The sequence below is a fragment of the Nilaparvata lugens genome, chromosome 1 (assembly GCF_014356525.2).
Source record: "Nilaparvata lugens isolate BPH chromosome 1, ASM1435652v1, whole genome shotgun sequence".
Taxonomy (NCBI): domain Eukaryota; kingdom Metazoa; phylum Arthropoda; class Insecta; order Hemiptera; family Delphacidae; genus Nilaparvata; species Nilaparvata lugens.
Window position 1 is genome coordinate 62869961 of NC_052504.1, and position 22634 is coordinate 62892594.

General features: G+C 34.6%; 1 protein-coding gene across 6 annotated transcripts in view; it reads right to left on the minus strand.

Moving 5' to 3' along the window:
* The window catches only part of LOC111054923 (trypsin-like), a 90049-nt gene that overhangs the window by 49692 nt on the left and 17723 nt on the right, over positions 1–22634 (minus strand). For 5 of the 6 annotated variants that reach the window (XM_039439022.1, XM_039439047.1, XM_039439019.1 and 2 more), the window contains exons 2-3: positions 16521–16573; positions 15869–15957 (exon numbers count right to left, since the gene is read on the minus strand). In XM_039439022.1, coding sequence (XP_039294956.1) covers positions 15869–15957; positions 16521–16573 — 142 coding nt within the window. Of the gene's footprint in view, positions 1–8678; positions 8879–15868; positions 15958–16520; positions 16574–22634 lie in introns of those variants that run through there. The other variant, XM_039439028.1, reaches the window with a different exon arrangement.

Here is a 22634-nt window from a genome sequence, read left to right on the forward strand (position 1 = left end):
ATTGTTGCCTAATTTCTCAATAAATACTCGAGTGAGGCTGAATGATTCGAATTTGATTGGTGATGTCATTGGAATGTGATGGATATACAATGTGAGCATATCGTTGTGAGATCAAACATTCATTCATTCCAATTCCATTATTTAGTTCAGAAAATTATGGATTATCACTTCCAATAGAAATTGATTTTCTTCAATTGAGGTACGATCAATGAACTTGAAAACTTCTCTTCATCATATTCAATTCTAATAGTCAATTCAAGATCATACATATAAATGTATGTCTTATTTCCATCTGATGATATTCATCTACTCTTAACCCAATGAACTACTTGAATCCATCACACTTTGACATTACGTTATCATTTTTTAGTTTTATTGATTACGATTTGGATATGGGAAATAAATATCGGGAGACCAAGCTTCGCACTGGAGTACAAAAGTAGCCTATAACAAATTTATTACGGAAGAAGAAATTTTAATATACTCATAGTTCATTCAGAAAGGTTCTATCTAATCACGGTGGATTGATATTAATTCCTAGAGGAATGAAAAAATTTCCCTCACAAAGGCCCGTTGCACAAAAGCCGGTTAAATTTTCATCCTGATTAATCTCACGTGAACCAAATCAGAGAAGAGCATTTCAAAAAGATGGCTTCTCTGATTGGTTCTACTGGAATTAATCTGGATTAAAATTTAACCGGTTTTTGTGCAACCGGCATTAAATACCTGATTGAATGATAACAGAAGTTCAACAGCTGAGTCATAATTTTGTCTCACTCTACACACATGCACTTGCTCACTCACTTCCATCATCAACAGACTACGAAATCATCATGTGTTTTTCCAGGGATGAATAATAATTATCCTTTTAATGTCCTTCAGCGAGTTTTCCAAGGGATAAGACCTAGTTCAATGGATTTTTCATATTATGAACCCATGTTTTGAATTTCGTGAGAATCGTGAGAGCCATTTTCGAGATCAGATTACATACCGTACAAACATAAAAACATGTAACCAGAAATTGTTCGTTATGACACTACAATATAAATAATAAATCAGATGGATGTTATGAATGAATACTCGTAATAGATATCTGTCTATCCAAAGAACATGAATAACAAAATTTGTTAGTTCGATTCCACAGAAATAATTAAAACCAATCAATTACCATAATAATCCACCTCGGTTCGATTCCGGATGGTACAAGAATCTTCCATCTTGATTGCACTTCTCTCCAATCGACTCCGTCGGCAATCGCTTGCGGAGGCCTTGAACGAGGGAGGCCTATGATTTGTTGCCGGCTGCCGGCGGATCGGGGGTTGGGTGTTGGCAATAGAGTTATCAGAGTCGTTGGCACAGCGCAAAACGACCTGACAAAACGGTCGGGCGAGCGAGCAAGCATCTGCTTAATATTCACTCCAGCTGTGCCAAGCGCGGCGGCTGCAGCGTCTCTATTCGCCGCTAAGCGGCTGACTAATTAGTGGACAAAACCGCCCAGACTCGACACGGAGTCATAAAGTATTTATAATTAATTGTCATTGGGACGTGACTCAAGAATGGGCTTAAGCCGCAACTTTTCTTCTGTCAAGTAATATTGCATAATTAAATCTCAAAGCACTCTTGTTATTCTCGTCCGAGCCTAATAAGATCTTCCACTGGGACAACCGTGACTAGATTGGGACATTCTTTCTCAACAATAACTTATTTCACGTTCTACGAACAGAATTGTTCACGGCTGGCTCATTACTTAAGAAGAATTATGAATTCAGCAACCGAAACAGAGGTGCTTTTTTATTGCAATAGAAAACTTTTCAAAATGCATTGATTGTAGTCACGATTCGTGTGTCATGATGAGAGCAACTTTATAGTTTTGAAGGAAATTTTGTTCATCCACAGAGACATTATAAATCCCAAATTATGTAAACTTCAGTCTCAGTCTCTCAGTGCCAGAGTAAGAAATTGTTATGTGATTGTCATGGAGGTATTGCCTTTAGTTGTTGGAAGTTATACTTGGGGAAAATGATAAAATTTGATACTGATCAATACTGTATGAGTATTGTGATGTGAAATTTTTCCCAGAGATTTGAGAGGGTTAGTTTTCAAAACTAACAACATAATCTATTCAAATAAAAATCGAGCCTCAAATTTTGACATTCAATAACTTTTTATGTGTGCACCGAATTTGATGATTTTTTTAGTTGTGATTGTTATGTTCAGGAGCAGGTTTATGACCTATCAAATTTATGATCCGACTTCAGGACTCTTCCCTATGGTCCTTCAAAGTTTACATGTAATCCTTATTGGAGAAGACTTGTGAGCTGGCCACACACAGAGATAAAAATCAGCTGTTATAATCATTGCGTCATCCAATAGCCGTCGATAGATCTGTTTTTCTATTTTCTTTCTACTGATTCACAAAATTTAAATTCTAATAATAATGCCGTAGTACGTACGATGTCCAAACGTGGGTCGTAGAACTCGAAATGCTATAAATTTATAATACGCACGGGAAAATCAGCAGCAAGGGGATATACCATTCAAGTTTCCAGCGAGCTGCATTCAACTATATCTAAAAATACAAACAGCTGCACAACTGACTAAGCACATAGAAAGTCCATATTGAGATAATTATTATAATGTAAATACTGATTGTTGCATAATTTTCATAAAAATATAGTGCAATTGATTAAGATAAGTCTAAGCACACCTGAGGAGGCGCGACTTGGTGATACAAAGTGTAGATCTTATGGAGATTGCCTTATCACACCGTTCCACGCCATGCCCGATTCAGTGTGTGCACAGAGAAGAGGAGAATGTTCTCATACTTTGGTGATACAAAGTGTAGATCTTATGGAGATTGCCTTATCACACCGTTCCACGCCATGCCCGATTCAGTGTGTGCACAGAGAAGAGGAGAATGTTCTCATAATTTGTGGTGTGTGTGAGTTCTTCCATTCAAACCAATAAGAAAGAAGCACCTGAATGCAAAATGCCGCATCGCGCCTCCTAAGGTGGTGCGCTTCCAGCTAAAGTTTGTCATGAGATGCATTAACTATTTGACGGTACGAAGTTCGCTGGGTCAGCTGGTAATGATATATCTCTTAGATAACGGAAGAAAAATCTATCTTTACTTATAAAATTCTTCTCACTGACTCACTCACTCACTCACTCACTGATCACGATTTCTGGAAAACTACTGGACGGATTGCATCAAAGCTTTAAATATAGCTTCCTTATAAGTACTAGGTGCTCACTAAGAAATCTTTTAGCGATTTTTTATCACTAAGAGTGGTTTTTAAGGGTTTAATGTTCGCCTTTTAACATGTATATTCTTCTTATTCCAATCTCTTAATAATTATAATATTGAAATGTCCATACCATATGATAATATAGAACTATAATCTATAGAGTATCTCTTCGAAACAGTTGTTAACTGGTAACTAAATTAATAATTTTATCAGGTTGGCATTAAGTTGAGTTGACTTTGTTAGGTTGGCACAAGTTGAAGATTAAAATGCATTTATCGCGGGAAAATTGATTGGGCACTGCTACTTCAATCAGAGCTATTCCTGGGAATATTATATTATTATCTATTTCCCAATCACTTGATAATGGCATTATTTTTAACCAAAACATGTTGTGTTGAATAATTTTCAAAAGGGTACTCAGATTTATAAATATCAGAATAAATAGTTTTATTTCGATTCCTGGGAGTATAGATAATTTTTATGTTTCATGAAACAATCTTTTATGGCGGGAGTTGCTTCTATCAATTGATCCTATTCTGTCAAGTCTAATTTTGTTTGTATATCTGACAGATCACGTAAACTGCTTAAACAATTGCAATGAAATTTTAATTATTCAGTATGATAAATGGAGGGTATTTTTAAAAATTCAGAAGTGTCAGTTGTGGAATCTGTGGGCAAAGAATGAGGAAACTTGGCCAGAATTTAACTTGACGAGAGAAAGAGGTTATTTATTAAACCGACCAAATAGCTATTGTTGCTTTTCCTAATGTAATAATATCTTCCATAGAAGTAAGGCGCTTTTCCCATGAATAAATTATTCCCAAACATTAGTTGTGTTACCAAAGAAAATAGGATGTAGCTTTCGATAAAAATATTGGAGAATATGGGTAACATTTCGTTGATATACACTTGAAACTGTCAGTATACCTCATTAATAGCATCAATGCTCCCCATTCAAACAATGCTGACACATAATGTGAATCTTACTATATTTTTTTTTACATTGTGTGTGTGTGTGTGTGTGTGTGTGTGTGTGTTGTGTGTGTGTGGTGTTGTGTGTTGTGTGAACTTGAAATTGGAACTTAAGGTCCTTACAATATAAGGATCTGACACGAACAAATCTGACACGTGCATATTAAATAATGTATTATTTTTTTTCATTTCTGAATGGAAGAATTGAATAACAATTGTATATTACTGTATAAAATAACATCAAATGTTACTGGCTCAAAAAAGATAGAATGTGGGCAGTGGGATTTGAAAGAAATCGTTAGTCTTTTCCAACTTCTGATCAGCACCGGTTGTGACTGAAGATGCTACTCCTTTACTTTAGAGACATCAACAAAAAACCCATTGAATAGATTAGCCAAATCACAAAGATCCGTTATAATATTATTACCATGTTCAATTCTAAATTTATTGTTACTACTCTTCCTATTACAGTTACCACATAATTTATTCAAGATAGACCACTTTTTTGAGGTGGCAGGTTATTAATTGTAGAATAATATTTCTCTTTTTCTATTCTGATCCAGGATTTGATTTTCTCGGAAAATGATTTCAATTTGGCTTTTATTCGATTATTCTTTGGATTTCTTCCAACTTTTTCAATCAATTTATCTCGGGAATGGATTGCTTCACATAATCCAGGGTTTGAGTTTTCTTAAATGCGTCCCTCTTGCCACTATTATTCTAGAGGATCTTGAACATTCAATATATTCATTCAAAGTGTTTAGAAATGTATCAAATTTGAAATCTAAGTGATCAATGAAGAGAACATCATTCCAGCCATGAGAGCGCCACATTTCCTGTAAGCGCCCATACTCTAGAGTAACCCTCTCTCCAATAACAAATTTATTATCTAGCCTATTATTTTGATTTAGCGTTATGGATACAGCTTTGTGGTCACCTATTGATGTTTCTATAACAGTACCTTTAACAAAATGGGAGAAATTTTGTGATCTGAAATATTTATAAATGGTCTATGCATGTGGAAGAAGAATCTATTACTCTGGTAAACATGTTTATAATTTGCTCATAACCGTTAAATCTGAATATATCAAGATAGCCATCAACTTTATAATCATTATTGTCTATTTAGTATTTTCAAATTTATATCATCAATTATGATGGAATCGCCTGTCGGCAAGCTTTCTAGTACTAACTGTGCTGAAACTTGTTAAAAACCGCTCTAAGTTGAAGCCATGCCAGCGATAGAGACATAAAATAATTAATTGGATGTTAGAAAAACTGCATCGCAGAGTTATCAAATCCGCACCCTCGATGTAACCATCTACACTTTCACATACAAAATCAGACAATTCAATTGAATAGTACTAGTAAGCTAGTAAGCTACTAGTAAGCTAGTATTTGCTAGTAAGCTAGTAACAGTAGCATTCTTCTTTATTTAGAATAAATGTATAAATTTATTATAAGTCTAAATACTCATATATTTAAATGATAATCTTTTCGAAAGACTATTAAAGGCCACGCATAACATAACCTCATAATAACACAACACTGAATACCATATTATTCAAGGCATAACTCAATAATAATAAGAGAAAAGCCTCTTGAATTTGTCAATGCTGGAAATAAGATGATTATTATTCTAGGCAGACACATTCCAGGGTTATATGCTGGTACATATAAATTTAGATGTGTAACAAAACTTTTCATTTAGCCTAGCTTATGTAATTGAAGTCACCACAAACTAATCTACACTCATGTTATTATAATGAACTTAATATCAATATATATGACTGTGGATTGATAGATTAAAATTTATTCAGTTGTTTTCTGGACCGGCAGGCTTTATTTAAACTTTTTCCAGCAAGCAATTCATTCATTTATTTATATTAACAGCTTTATATCTTATTCCAATTTAGAAAAACTATCGGTGTAGTCCTCTTATTTTAGCAATATATATTTTATATAATAAGAAAGAGTTTGACTGTGTGTTTGCAACATGTGTGTTTTTCCAATTTTCTAGTCAAAAAATATTCTTTGAAATATGTTTAATTATAAGTAAACTTTTGTTTCATCTCTGATAGGAGCTGTGGTGATGAAATTTTCCAACACAAAAGAAAAAGACATAGAAGCAGTACGGTAATCAAATACTGGCTGAAGTCTCCAAAAACTCGGTTTACCAGCAAAAAGAAATCTAAGTAAGTCTCAACTTTGATTAATTTAAAACAGAATATAAAGTCAAACAATTTTTTTTATGGGTGATGTCCACATGAGCTCTAGGCTTGTGCTAATCATTATAAGTTAGTAATCATACCGGGTGAGTCATATGTAAGGGAACCTTTCAATAAATTAGAGACTGTTGTTGATCCAAAACGGTGGCTGATTGAAGTTACAGTTTGTAAAGAAATGAGAGGTTATAACTCAAATATTTTTAATGTAAACACCCATTGTGTGATACATCATTATAAAGGCCTTTTTAAAACTAGAAAGATGACATCAATAAAAATCTATGATACTTTTATCCAAAATGGCGGCTGATTGAATTTTATCAATTATTTCTTCAAAAACCAAAACTTCAATCAGCCGCCATTTTGGATAATAATAATAATAATATCGAGTGACCTGGCTGGCTCAGGTCTGGTGTCAGAGTTTTCAGGACGCAACTGATCAATTTCAGGGCCTCTGACATGACCTAACGACTGCTTTTTAGGCAGCCGGGACCGACGGCTTAACGTGTCCATCCGAAACACAGGAGTGGCCCGAGATAAATATCTTGGCCCGGGCCGGGATTTGAACCGGGGCCTCTGAATCATAAAGCCAGCATCTGATCCACTCGACTACGGCCACTCCTATGGATTTTGGATAAGAGTATCATAGAAGATTTTTATTGATTTCATCTTTCTCGTTTTGAGAAGGCTTTTAAGATAATACACAATGTGTATTTACATTCAAAATCTTTGATTTACAACCCCCAAGTAATGAGTGATTTACACCCCTTATAATGAGTTGAAATTCAGTTGTATGTCAAAGGTGGAGTATTCGACTGAAATACAATAATTCTCATAATATCCCAACCAAGTCTCTTATTGAGAAAACTAAATATTCATAAATTATTATGAAAATAAATATTTTTTGCAACCCTGTACTACATAATACCAACATAACTGGTAATTGAATTTTGCTTGAAAGTCTTTTTTGATGGAAGGAAGAAAGCTCAAATGAAAAATGCAGGTCAGCGAAGCGAGCATTTCTTCTTTCTAGATGATCCAGCCGGGTTCCAGGCGACAGAGCCCCCTGGCTAGACGAATAAGGCGGGTGAAAGCAAGATTGGTTATTCTATATTTCAACGATTGCTTATGTTTTATCCACTCACTATCACCTAGAAATCACTCACCTAGTAAACAATCACGCTTATTCAGGAGCTAGCAAGAAGAACCATTTGAATTCTACCATATTATTGCATTTCCTGAATAGAGGTAAAAGTAATAAATTTCAGTAGATATGTATCCATATTGAATATCAAAACAGAAATTGTTCAACTCATTCATTAGAATGATAAGTGGTTGTAAAAAACCAGGTCTTCCCGTCTTTCATCACACATTATTATTACGTCATGTCAGTGGCCCTGAAATTGATCAGTTGCGACCTGAAAACTCTGACACCAGACCTGAGCCAGCCAGGTCACACGATATTATTATTATTATATTATTGTTACGTGAGATTATGACATCTTGGTCCCTCGCAATTGATTTCAAGGATCTGTTCAAATCTATCATCAACCATCAAAATCAGTAGGAATGATCGGTCGTCAGCATCAGCCGATTCCATTCACTATAATCATGTAATGGATAGCTATCAGCGTTTGTATAACAATAATTGGCAATGAGTACAACGTACTTAGCTCGTTAAATCCAATGTTCAGTCCATGCTTGGCACGTCGCGCATATAACTAACCATTGCCGATCTCAGGGGACGAATAGAGTTAGTGTGTCACTTTGGAGTTGTCTCGTGGGCTTGCAAATGAAGCCTCTCTATCTGACCACTAAAATGAATCAGAGCGGCGTAATTATCGCGTTCTGTGTGCAACTCCACAGCCAGACCAGAAATATATCCATGGTTTCCGTTCATGGGTTATGGAAATAAGCTGATTTGTTTGCCGAGTGTATTTTGGAATAAGTAAGCACTGTTGTTTCAGTTATTTCATGTTGCATGTTTTATTCTATCAACATCATAATTCATTCTTGTCCATCTGGAGGGAACAATGGTATATCCTATTTATACTAAGATTATATTCAAAATAACTATGGAAACCTCTAAAGAATAATTAATAATGAGATATAAGTCTTGCAATAGCTTCAAGAATCCCATAATCACGAATATAAGTCGTATGATCACGACAGATTTACTGTCGAGAATTTTGCATAGTGAGTGTTCAAGTGATTTTTACAAGTGCTCAGTTACCTGGTAAGGATATCCAATTCACAGAATCGTAAGTGGTAATAAACTACACAGTTCGAACTACACACGCTGTACTCTCCGCACAATAGTCTCCATATTGTCAACCGGTACTTTCCTGTCATTACACATTGCTGTTTACAAAAATTCAATCGGAGTACTCTCTGACATTATTTAGTTTGTCACTGCTGCTGTCGATCTCGCTGAGTCTACGTAGTAGGCCTATCACTGATAGTTCGACCGGCTGACCGTTTATCAGGCTGCTGTTATCACGATCAAAACACAGCTGATCAGTTGTTTACGTGAGCCGTAATCGCTCGAATTCCGTTTCGGCTCTTCATCCTTCCTATCTATTTATCCAATTAACAGCATACCTATGTACTCAGGAGCTTCCTATGTTGTATTCAAGCCATGTTTGCTCTCTTGGCGCTTCCTTTAATATTCCTATCTGACCTCTCCTAATATCAAATAATAATTACACATTTCCATTATTCATTATTTATCAATATAATCGTTATTACGACTGTAGAATATAGTCATGAACTCTGACAAAATTCTAACAAGGAGAAGTCGACTTGAACTTTTGAAATTGTCCGAAGTTGACGGCATGCATCTGAGTGAAGGATTGATGAATGAGGAGGTTGTGCAGTTGGCTCTTGAGATACATGGAGCATTGGGTGTCATCTCTTCCAATTATTCTACAGATGCAATTGTGGACATTGTCCCTCATCTTATCAATACTCTGAATCGACTAGATGCCTCTCTAAAGGTAAATGACGATCTTCGAGGAATTCTAAGTGAGATTTCAACAGAAAATCTTCAATTGAAAAATAATTTAGTTGTTGAAAAGCAAAGAAGAGTCGAATGTTTTGAGGAATCACTGAATATGGAAGAACAAACTGATCAAGAAATTCGAAGATTAAGAGAAGAAGTCAAGGATCTATTGGAAAGTAGAGACAAACTCAAAAATGAGATCTTGAAAAAGGATGCAATTGTTGTATCATTGAACGCTGATTGTCATGATTCGAGATTAATGACGCAGAACAACTCTTCAATAAAAGAAAACAATGAAAAGGATATTGTTTTATTGGAAGAGGGTTGTCAAGCAACTAAAGATAAGCTCAGTGTCCCAGTGAGAGTAAAATCTTTCATTCACATGTCAACTCAACCAAAAGTAAAATGACATGCTCGGATTGTTCTAAACTTCACAAAAAAACTGGAATGTAAAGAGCTTCAATTAATGGAAGTAAGGCAGCGTAGATGGGAGGATAGGATTGAGATGGAAGCAAAAGCTAAGGTATCTTCAAATAATAGGCCTTTGAAATCTCCATCAGGGAAACAACCACACAGCATTGTAAAACGTCCTACAATAATTAAAAATAGAGTCAGTAAACTTCCTGCTTCTCCCACTCCAAGAGCTCTAGGCCCGAAAAATACGGTACTGAACATGCTACCAAGAGATTACCTCCCTCAATTCCTAATCCCTCAATTTGTGGAGAGAATAGATTTTCAGTGCTGGCAATTTTTGATTCACAGCCCATTACACATGTTGAGCAAGTTATCTATCCTCAATCGCCGGAATGTCGGTCTTCAACACATCCAAAACGTATCAAACCAAGGTCGATGAATGTGAGATTTTATTCGGATAGCCATGGAAGAGACGTTTTCAAAAATTTTAACGACAACAATCATACGTTCTCTAGTATGATTAAGCCCGGAGCTAAATTCAAGGACTTATCAGTGGAATCTGGAGAGCTGGACGAAAATGATGTCACTGTGTTTCTGGGAGGTACGAATGATATTGCCTGCAACGAGAGGAAGGAATTTCACGTATCTCTTCGACAGAAACTGCGAGACCTACAGAATCGACGAGCGGCAAACGTAGGCTAATTGTTTTCTCGGTACCACACAGACACGATCTACACAGCTGGTCTGCCGTTAATAAAGAAATTCAAAAGGCGAATAAAGAGAACTTTAATGTATGTAAATATTTTAAGAATGTGACATTTGTGAACATTACAAACATAGGTAGAAGGTTTCACACCTCTCATGGCCTTCACTTGAGCTCTTTAGGGAAAAATATGTGTGTGACAGAATTATTGTTGATGTAGTACATAAGCTTGCTTCTAAGCAGGGTAGAATGTGTGAATCGTGTCCGGTGCAATACCAGTTTGATTCTTTTTTAGAGGTGGACCCAACAACTATCAATCAAACCCTGATAGATTGATAGACCCAAAGCTTAGTTTAGAACTTGATAAAAATAATGTAGCTGGATCTTTCAAAATGAATATTCAAGCTGGAGGTAGCGTTCTGTCTCATGGTGATGTCGGTGTACAGAAAAAAAGTAATAATACTCGAAATACTGCAGAATTTAAAGTGGGATATCTCAATATTCAGGGTATCAGAGGGAAACATGTAGTTTTGAACGAGTTTGCTAATGATAATATGTTTGATGTACTATGTTTGAATGAACACTGGTGCCAGGAAGACGAAATTCATTTCCATAAATTAGATGATTTCCAACTTCTGAATAGCTTCAACAGGAAACAACATATTCATGGTGGTGTGGCAATTTATATTAATAAAGCATTGGTGGATAAATGTAGCAGATTAGATTTAGTTTCTTTTTGTAGTGAGCTCCACTTTGAGGCAGCAGCTGTCTATTTAAGAGAATTAAAAATTGTTGTAATAACTCTTTATCGATCACCCAACGGTGATCCTCAAATATTTTTAGAAAAACTAGAAGATATGTTCCATTTTTTCCTAAATCCTAGATGGAAAAATCACAGTATAATTGTAGGTGGAGATACTAATGCGGCTTTTGATGTTACGAGAGACACACGCACTTCTAAAGAATTAAAAAATCCGTTAAGACAATTCAATTATAATTTTACAAACTGTAAGGCAACTAGAAAGGATGCCTGTCTTGACAATATATTTACAAATGTAGATAGGAATATAATTTGCTCGGATGTAACTTCTTTTGCTTTGCAATGTTACCAAGCAGTGAGTATGGAGAGCCCAAGTTTGTCATCACAAGACCAATGACAAAAAATAAATTTCTCAATTTTAAAAATGCTCTCAAAAGTTATGACTGGAAAAGGTTGCTCAATAATAATAAACATTGCTCAGCTGATGTAGTCTTTGATAAATTTTTCAATGTTGTATTGAATCTATTCGAATCTAATATTCCTATGCATAAGTCTAAAGTCAATTCTCGTGTGCGTAATGTTAAAAATAATAATGCATGGTATACTACTCAACTTGCAGCTATGAAAAATGAATTAGAATTGCATTCCTATATGTATAGAATTTATGGAACAGATGAGTTGAAATCTAGGTTCTTGACATCCAGAAGAAATTATAAGTTCGCTGTAAATAATGCTAAGAAAGAGCATAACTTGTTCAATATTCAATCTTCAAACAATAAATGTAAGGCAGCATGGAATGTAATAAATTCTGTTGCCAACAGTAAACATAAGGAGTCCATAAGAATATCTCCAGATGAATTTAATAATTTCTGTATACAATCTGTTAGTGAAATATGTGATAGTATTATAAGGCCTAGTGAGACGGCAATGGAGCTTTTAACTCGGTATGGTAACAATCAAACTCGACAGGAAAATCTCATCTTCAAGGAGGTTAGCCAAGAAACAATTTTGAATATAGTTAAAAATTTGAAATCTTCAGACAGTTTGGATATCTATGGTCTCTCTAGTAATATGCTTAAAAATATTATTGATTGTTTAGCGTTTCCTCTTACTTATTGCATAAACAGGTGTTTGATTGAAGGTGTATTTCCAAGAGTACTAAAATTGTCGAGAGTAGTTCCTATCTATAAAAAGGGAGACAAAAATAGTGCATCTAGTTACCGTCCAATATCCCTCACTCCGATTTTATCTATTCTTAAGTCTTAGAATCTATTATCCATAGCCAAGTCTGTAATTACTTAAATGAACATAATATACTCTCAGATGCACAGTTTGGATTCAGAAAGGGTAAATCAACTATCCATGCAATTGATGACATAATGAAGCAGGTGCATAGGGCTTTTGAAGAGAGAAATTATGCTCAGGCTACCCTATGTGACCTCAGTCGAGCATTCGATTGCGTGGATCATGATGTGCTTCTGAGTAAGCTGGTTTATTATGGGATTATTGAAAGAAAGGTTGGGAACATTTTCGAGTCATTCCTTAGCGACCGCAGACAAATAGTATGCATTGGCAAAGAAAAATCTCAGACAAATGAAATAAAGCGTGGCGTGCCACAGGGGTCAGTTTTGGGTCCTTTATTGTTTATTTTAATGATAAATGATTTGCCACTCTGTGTGAATACCCATTCCATACTGTATGCGGACGATGCAACATTTTTCAATGTTTGCACAAACTTTAATGACCTTCAAGCTGTTGCTGAGAACACCTTATCACAAGTTTCAATTTGGTTCAGAGCTAATGGTTTTCTGCTAAACGAGAGTAAGACCCAAGAAAATCTTTTTAGTTTGAGAAAATCACCTGTGGAGAACAATTTGGATACTGGTAGAGTAAAATTTTTGGGTATTTTTGTTGATGGCAAATTGACATGGGAGCCACATATCAGATATGTCAGTGTTAAACTGTCCAGAGTTGTCTACTTATTGAGAAACTTGATGAACTATGTCCCCAAGTCATATGTGAGGTCTGCATATTTTGCGTTCTTCCAGAGTATTATTTCATATGGGCTTCTATTCTGGGGAAATAGCGCACACGTGCAGGATCTTCTATTAATTCAGAAAAAAGTTATCAGGATTATTACAAACTCTGACAGATTGGCTCACTGCAAACCATTATTTGTTAAAACAAGAATATTGACCATAATAAACCTTTACATATTTACTGTTCTCATATACACAAAAAACAACCTGTCTAAACATCATCTAAGAAGTAATATACACTCTCATAATACTAGGAGAAATAGACATATCGATGCACCTTTCTGTAGACTGGGTAAGTCACAGAATAGTTATGTTTTAATTGGAGTGGAAATGTTTAATAAATTGCCACATGATCTAATAGATGCACCATTCCAAGTGTTCAGGAATAAGGTATATAGTTGGTTGATTAAAAACCCATTTTATTCAGTAAATGAATTTTTAGACGTAAGAGATCCTATTCTATGAAATAGAAAATTTTAAACCTGATTAGGGAAACCTAAACCACGTTTTTAATAGTTATAATACATATTTTATGATATTACTGTTGTGATTAAGTTAGGTCTGTATGTTATGACTAAGTTGTTTATGTTGACTGACTATAATTGACTAGCTGATTTGACGTTGTCTATAACTGTTATTATGTTGAATGACAATAAAATTCTATTATTATTAAGGAGAACTTTTCTTTCTGAATAACCTAACGTTTTTGTAAGGCTTCATAAGGTTGTGTAATTCTGAATGATTAAATAAATAAGTTCTAATCGCATTCTGATTAGCAGAGATTGAGCCAATAATTTACTATTAGCTTCATAGTACAAACATAGAACAGAAAGTTAGACAATATTTCAGGGAGGAATGGTTTAGTATCCTAAAATTATGTAGAAGTTAGAATAGACTTTGGTTGTCTTAAGAAAGTATCAAAGTGAAGTGGAGAATGTTATCTTCCAATCTTGGGCGGACACCTTGCTGGGTTATATTCTTAATTGATTTTATTTCATAGATCTTCAATAATTGAAGATCAATTATTAATATAATCAATTATTGATGATACTCATACATGAACCAATAAATTGTCAATTTAAATAGCGTTGCGGTTTTTACTAACCTTCTCCAATGTTTCATCATTATCAAATTGCCCTTTGTAAGTAATTAATCCGCTAATCGAACTCGTCTATATTCATTTCCTCGTGATATAAATATCAGACTATTATCATTCAGACTCTTCACAGCTCTATCTTAAACAAGCATTGATATACTTTTTTTATTTAGCAAATGAATTTCGACTGAGATAAGTCAGATGAAGTGAGTACAAGTTGAAGCTACACAGTGCCTAATAGAGAACATGAGAGAATACGCGGTTGCTCTTCGACTTGGTCAAGAGTTAGCATGGTCAGAAAAGATACATCCGATGGAGAAAAAGACACGTTCCCTCTTCGGTTCCGGGCAACTTACGTCAAATTAAATCAAGAAGTTCGAGTGGGAATAGCAGCAAAAACTAGCTTCCCGAGTAAGAGAGACGTCAGAATTGGTGCAAGGGCAGGGAAGAGAGTTATGCTAGTGATCCAGTAGGAAGGGGAAGACAAGCGAAAGAGGTGGACGAAGAAAAGAAGAAACTGGCGAACAAGTGGAAAGAACGAGGAGACAAGGTCAGAATTCGAAACCCCTGGAGAATCGGTTGCCACATATTATTCAGCCACTCACAGAGCATGGAATGAGGACGTCGAGATATGCTCTCTTCCCCCCCCCCTGGCACCCCACCAACACACTTGAATCGTGTGTTTGACATTTTCTATACGTGGATCCAACCATTGAAAGCAAATCTAGAGCAACAACGATACAATAGCTATATTTGAAATGTCATTTCCACAATCCACTCCTCTCAACATTATCCCACATAAATCATTATCTTCCAATAACAAAATGTCAAACATTATGGGAAATTAATTTTGATGGGAACGGTTAAGCGATCTGAAGCAATATAATTCTGAATACCAATCAAGTGGCTGGAGATCATCTTTCTGAATTCATCTTCTGTCCATCTTAGTTTTCCTATTGTTATTTCCCTTCTCTTATCTCATGAGGCTCACAGGATAAAACCCTTGAAATTAATAATAATTACTCGTAATTTGTGTTCCATATCAATTTTTATCAATAAGAGAAAATCACAAATTCAAGATCATTATGTTCAAGCTTCATAAGTTCGCAAGGTTGTGTATGAAGCTTCATATATTATGTTGAAATCTCCATAGCGAATCTCTCTGAATATAGCGAATCTCCATAGCGTGAGTTGAATCTCCAACTAACCTAAGGAGTTCATTTTTGTTGGCCCTGATCGAATATTTTTGTGTCATGGACTCGAATCAATTGTTTCTTAATCACTGCATTTCTCCGAAGATATAATCTGATAAAAAACAAACATAAATCACTCAATGATAAGAATTCCTATGAACTCCTCGAATGATTTGTGCTTCTATTTTCTTATTTAGAGACGATGTTGTTTACTTACTGGGGAATGCAAGATTTCGCAGTGACAACCCATTGATCACCCACTATTGCACCACTGCAATAATGAGTATTATCCATCTCGACTGAAATCTGCAGAATTAGAAATTATTATTCTTCAATACATGTTTCCATTCCATCAATAATAAATATCATTAGTTTTTATTTCATAATGTTTTCTATTTTTCTTGTTTTGGATGAATGCACAAATACATTAATTCTCTCACACCAAGGAACTCTGCAAGGATATAACATTTTGGGCATAACATTTTAAATATTCTGTTCGATCTTCAATGAATGTTTTTTTTCAAGAAAATTGATGATAAGTTCATTCATCATTGTGTTCACATTCATTGTGTTTGATTATTAACAACAAAAATATTATTATTCCATGACTTTCATGATATCTTACTATGGAGCGTAGTTACATTTATGCAACAAATTATTGTTATTATCAGTTCTTCAACTGTTTTTGAGATTTATTTATTAAAGGTCTATTCATTACGCTTGATTTGGCTTCATTGGCTTGGTTTGGTTTATTCATTGTCTCTTCCTATTTCATTAACGTCAACATTAAGAGGCGTATTCAGAAATAGCCTCAATAAAGTTGAAACTATAATAAATAAATAAGTTACTGCTAGAAAAATTAATATTACCTGAAATGGGTACTGTTTGATTGATGCATAACGTGCCCCAACTTTGCAGTAGCCTGTAATGAAATGTATGATTTATTATTGATTCCGAGAAGTATAGATAATAGCACGAACAGTGTTCATCTGTGGTAGAAGTGAAAGCTTCCAATTTGCAAGGATAAATATTATGTTACATAATAATTTATATAGATGATGATTACTCCAGCTCCACTTATATAGAATATATGAGCCTAAGTATAACCATGGAGTAAGTATATATTTAATTTATTATTTTTGTGATCTCTGGTTTTATCTGACTGGATCGCTTGGAACCTCATTATTTTTATCTCATATCTATAAAAGGCTAAGCCCCGACAAACTGAAATCACACCACAGCCCAAACTACTGAACCTAAAAACTTGAAATTTTGCACAATTGTTCATGGTAGCCACAAACCATCCACTAAGAAAGGATTTTCAGAAATTTGCCCCCCTGAGGGAGCTAGGCCCCCCAAAAATTTTGTACTTTGTAACCGCTCATTGCACAGCAAAGTCATGAGGAACTTTTTTGTTCAGCTACGATAAAAAATTAGATCTCTGCAGAGCAATTCCGATTAGAAGCACAGGGGGGTTCAGTAGAGGGCATTTTTCGAAAATTTTGATGTAAAATCACACTACAACTCAAACTAATTGGCCTACAGACTTCAAAATTTCCACAAATATTCTAGAAACATGCTAGATGCACTAAGAACGGATTTTGAGATATTTTGCTTCTGAGGGTTTCAAATGATGAAGAAGGATCCTATCAATTAAGCCTATGAACATTGTAATGTGAACGCAATATGGAACTGAGATAATTGACACATGATATTACAACATATGTTGTAATCATTGAAAAGCTTAAAATAATCTTTTCCTCCACCTACTGTCTAAAGTACTTACTTTACTCCCTGAAACCTAATACTAAAGTGTCACTTTTTCGCTCTCGGTAGTAAAAAACAGAAAAGCTCCCTAGGGAGTAAAAGTGACTCCATTTAAATAACATGGGGAGCATCTCTATTTGAAACTTACATTGTAATAGGTTAGAAGGTCTAAGCTCAGATGAGAAAGCATAATGCGTCTGTCATTGAGTCAACTGAATTCAATACCACAACCAGAAATTTGATTAACTCATGAAATATATGTTTGTTTAATAATTATTATATTCTTAATATTAGTAGATGATAAAAATTTATACAATTTTAAAATTTTTTATTCTATTCAAAATACCAGCCAACAAATATTTTTCATCTGCAATTTAAATCTGAACCGCGTGATCTGGAGTCAGCCATTTTTGGTAGCTGCTCAGCTGATATAATTGTTGCAACTTTTGCCGATAGATAGTGCAATCAGCAGTGCCAATCAGACGACCGGTTTTTAGGTTTTAGATTTAGGTTATGTAGTTAGGAATCATTGTCACCAATACATAAGTTATTAGAATGATTTTATTTGCAGTTTCTATAAAAAAATGTAGATGGAGGAAAAATGTTGTGTACATCACAAGCGAAAAATACTTTTTCTCCCTCAGGAAAATTGCTGCCCTCGGCTTCGCCTCGGGCTTCAAACTTTTTCCCACAGGGAGAAAAAGTCGTACTTTTCACTCTAGATATACAAATAACTATTTCCTACAGTTACCTTGAAAAGTCGCCATTCCTGCACTGATTACAGAACGCAAAGAATCACTTTTCCGCTCTAGTGCTGGGAAAAGTTTTCCTGCACTCCAGATTTGCAACATGGCAACACAAAATAGTTGGTAGGTTATATGGAGGATTAGTGCACGAAAACAAAAATTATGTTGGTAACAATGACTGTGGTTAGATTTAGATAAGAATCATTTCAATGGCTACCCTACATTTATGATAAGATCCCAATCTAGAAATCCAAGACAAGAATAATGTTTATCTAAATCATAATTAAATGATAACTTCTCATCATTTAATAATAAATAATGTTTATTTTCTATTGACAGTAATAATTATTCCAGCTATAAGCATTGAGGAATGTAGCAAACACACATAATGAAATTCGAATTTTCAGGTTAAAGAATTACTTTTCAAAATCCATGTCAATAAAATTAATAAAATAACATTAGAATATACTACAATAAAATATTTTCTGTTGTCTATGTTATTTTATAAATATTTTTCAGTTGACTTATATCATATTTCGGTAATTTATCAAGTTAACCATGTCTAAATATCTGAATACTGTTTTCAGCTGGATGAAACGAAGTTAGGTACGATTCTTCCCGCTAGGTCGCGCACTTGTCGGTTCAGCCATTTTGCAGTCATCACAACCAGCTGTTGGCGTGTATTTTGAATGCGAATTTTTTGTTTTATCTGTATTTTTACTGATTCTTGAATGAAAAAAGATGAGAACTTTGGCTGAGAATTTTCAACTTCAATTGGATTATTAATTTTTAAATGAATCAAGGTTGTTATTAATAACAGCATCACACACACAAACATTTGATGGATTTCAGCCATCATTTTATCCATAATTACTCACTTTTCATATCCAATGGTAACTGTACGAAAAATTAAATGTGAAATACATGCGCAAAGTTCCTCTGCTGCACTCAAGAAACTATTCCACCCTCACCTATGGCTAGGGCGTAAACGTTTCTTTCGGTGCAGCAAACTGTCACTTTGCACACTAGTTGCACAAATAACCATATCAATCAGCTGATCGAATTGATTTTATGTTGATCGAAAGCGCGAGCTTGCCAAGTGTGTGTTCCATTGTTGTATGCTTGGCCAGTTCGGTTTGCGCCTTCTATATCTATCAGCTGTATATAGAGTCTCATACATTCCGATTAGAACAGAGCAAAGATTTTCTCCTTGGTTAGGAGTTTGTTGATAATTCTTTTTTCAAATTTTACTGCCATCAAGAATCACATTAAAGACTTTCTTAATAGACAACATGATTACAAAAACAAAATGGCAAACATATACCTACATTCATTTGAAGCATGGCCAGAAAAAGACAAACTTGAGTACTAGCCGTGAGTTCATTCAATATAACTTATATATATTTTTTTATATTTTGTGGATGATAAGTACGAATTGATGAGAGATGTGAGTAATTCATTTTATTTGATCCAAATGGTTATTCATATTGTAGTGGTCGGGGTCACTGCAATCAAAAGTTTTTATTCTATAGCTAATAAATTCCATTTTTATTGATTGTCCATAATGTCCATCTCATGTCACACTTGACTTTACTTGGTGAATCATGAAATTCACCTGACATAAATATTTCCATTTACATCGAAATACGGACTTCCTTGCTTAGTCATGTAGCATTCATTATCCCGAAAACATATTCTTTTCAGTCAATTGGTAGTAATATCTATCAGTAAAGTGTCGAATTAAAAAAACAGATAGGTTAAATCAGTGTTTCAAAGATGAGTTCAATGTTTTCGTAAATGTTGATTGTCAATTGATGGTCCAGGAAATATAAGCTGAGCTAAATTCGAAAAAATCCTATTATATTAAGCGAGCAATTCCTGTATGTCTGTTCATATTTTTATAATATCTGGTTATTCTTACTTTCCTTGCCCTATTACCATAGGTAAGGGAAATATTGCTTTCCGAAAAAAATTAAGGTACCCTAATTTCCTAATGTCTATACGTTTTAAGGTCCCCTGAGTCCCTCAGGTGTGTGTGTGTGTTGTGTGTGTGTGTGTTGTGTGTGTGTGTGTGTGTGTGTGTGTGTGTGTGTGTGTGTGTGGTGTGTGTGGTGTGTGTGTGTGGTGTGTGTGTGTGTGTGTGTGTGTGTGTGTGTGTGTGTGTGTGTGTGTGTGTGTGTGTGGTGTGTGTGTGTGTGAAACTTGAAATTTGGAACTCAAGGTTCTTACAATATAAGGATCTGACACGAACAATTTCGATCTAATGCAATTCAAGATGTCGGCAAAATGCTGTCAAAAACATGGTTTTCGCGATTTTCTCGAAAACGGCTTCAACGATTTTGATAAAATTTATAACTGGAATAATCATTGATAAGCTCTATCAACTGCCACAAGTCTCATATCTGTGAAAATTTCTGGAGCTCCGCCCGATCTATGCAAAGTTGGATTTTAAAATTCCAATTATCAGGCTTCAGAACACAGAATTTTTAAAGAATACAGAATACAGAACACAGAATATTTAAACACAGAATTTTTAATGGAAAAGATTGAATATTCAAATCTCTACAAGTAATGTTCAGTAACATTTCCACCAAAATTTGAAAATAAGCTTGAAATGTGATTATTCAATTACAAACTGTTGGTAACTTGATTCTATTGAATCATTCTCTATGAAGAGATAGCAGACCTCTTGTGTCTCCAGCGTTACTAAACTGTCAACATCTGGCTCAGATTTTTCAATAGTGGACTTAAGATGCACGTGAACACTAGCATTAGGTGATCAATTCTCATAACGGCAAGGGAAGTTGTGTGAGTGCGCCACACCAGATTTTTATATCTGGTTCAATAGATCTCGAAAACGGATCTCGAAAACGGATCTAACGACTTTCACGAGATTTTTGAACATAGTAGGTCTATGATATTAAATTTTGATTGCACTAGGTATCATCCTTGGGAAAACTCGCTGAACGACATTAAAAGGATTATTCATCCCCGTCTGAAACAGCTGAGACTTTCGTCGTCCGAGGATAGTAAAAAGTGAGCGAGTGATTCTGTGGAAAATCAAAATATCGCATCCCCGAAATTCATAAGCTGACGTATAGCCAGCTGTAAAATATGAACACGATCATTTTAGAGAATTGTGTTCTGTCATGGCTTACTTTAGATAGAGGCTGGAGCGCACAACTTGGCAACGTCGCAAGCTCAGCTTCAGGCCTAGCAAATTGAATTCACTTGGGTAGACTCCCGATTAACAACCAGCTTTATGCCCTTTATCAAATATCTTATTTAAACTTTAGTTCTAGGAGTTTCGAGTATAATTCCTAGCTTGGCAATATATTTCACTGTACTTACTTTCTGTGTCTGTATTTCCTAATAGCAATTTTAATGATCAAATGTATTTCATTAATGGATGAAAGTATTGAATAGTGCCTTCTAAATGTAAAATAAAAATATGAAAGTCGAATATTGTCTTGCCTTTAAGAAACTTCTGAATTTAATGCATTCGCTTATTGTGCATCTATAACTAACTATACACCATGAGTTAGTTCATAATCGATAGTTCAATAATATCTATCAAAGGGAATATATTCTACTACCTACCATTTAGTTTTTGTTCATAATAATATCTATCAATTTATATTAAAACACATCATCAAGTACCCTACCCTTTATTATTCTTTTTTTTTTAAAACAAGACTTGTTTCAACTCATCTTTTTTATTTAGGAAAAAGGCTTTAGATGAGTATTGAAACTAGTGTTTTGGAAGAAAGAATATAAAGAGTATGGTACTTGAAGATTTATAACATGTTTTAATAATTTCAAAGTAGTCTTATGAAGAGAAGTGATAATTCATATTGATAATGAATTAATAGGTTATTGAAAGAATAAATTGCTTGAATAATGATCATTCATTTAGCTTTGTTCATCAACTCAATTATATCTAGGCATAATAGTATACAACAAAATTCACAGAAGAATTGATACCCAATAGCAATAGTTTGATCTATGTTTACATATCTTTGTGGGTTTATATTCACATTATTGACATAAATAAAATACTTACTATCCCTACCAACACATACAAATGATTTCACAAATACAATAATACAAATGATTCTACAAAATACCATTTTTCTAATGGTGTAATGAATCTATGCATATTAAGTAAAGCATGGTCGGCCTGAACCACACGTTGCCATATTGATTATGTTCCGGCCTTCTATCTATTATAGTAGGCTGTGGTTCTGTTTATCAATAAATGAAAGAAACGAGCGAAGCTCGGTGCCCCGATATTTGTAAACTATTCTTTCATTCTTCAGTAATTGATAAATGCAATATGAACAACTCTCTTCCATGAGGTGTTTTTTTTTTAACATTTTCCAGTCATTGAGAAAGTTTTCAACCATTTATAGTAATAACTAGTTTACCCGGCGAATTCCGTACCGCCAAAAAGTCAATGTATATAATGTC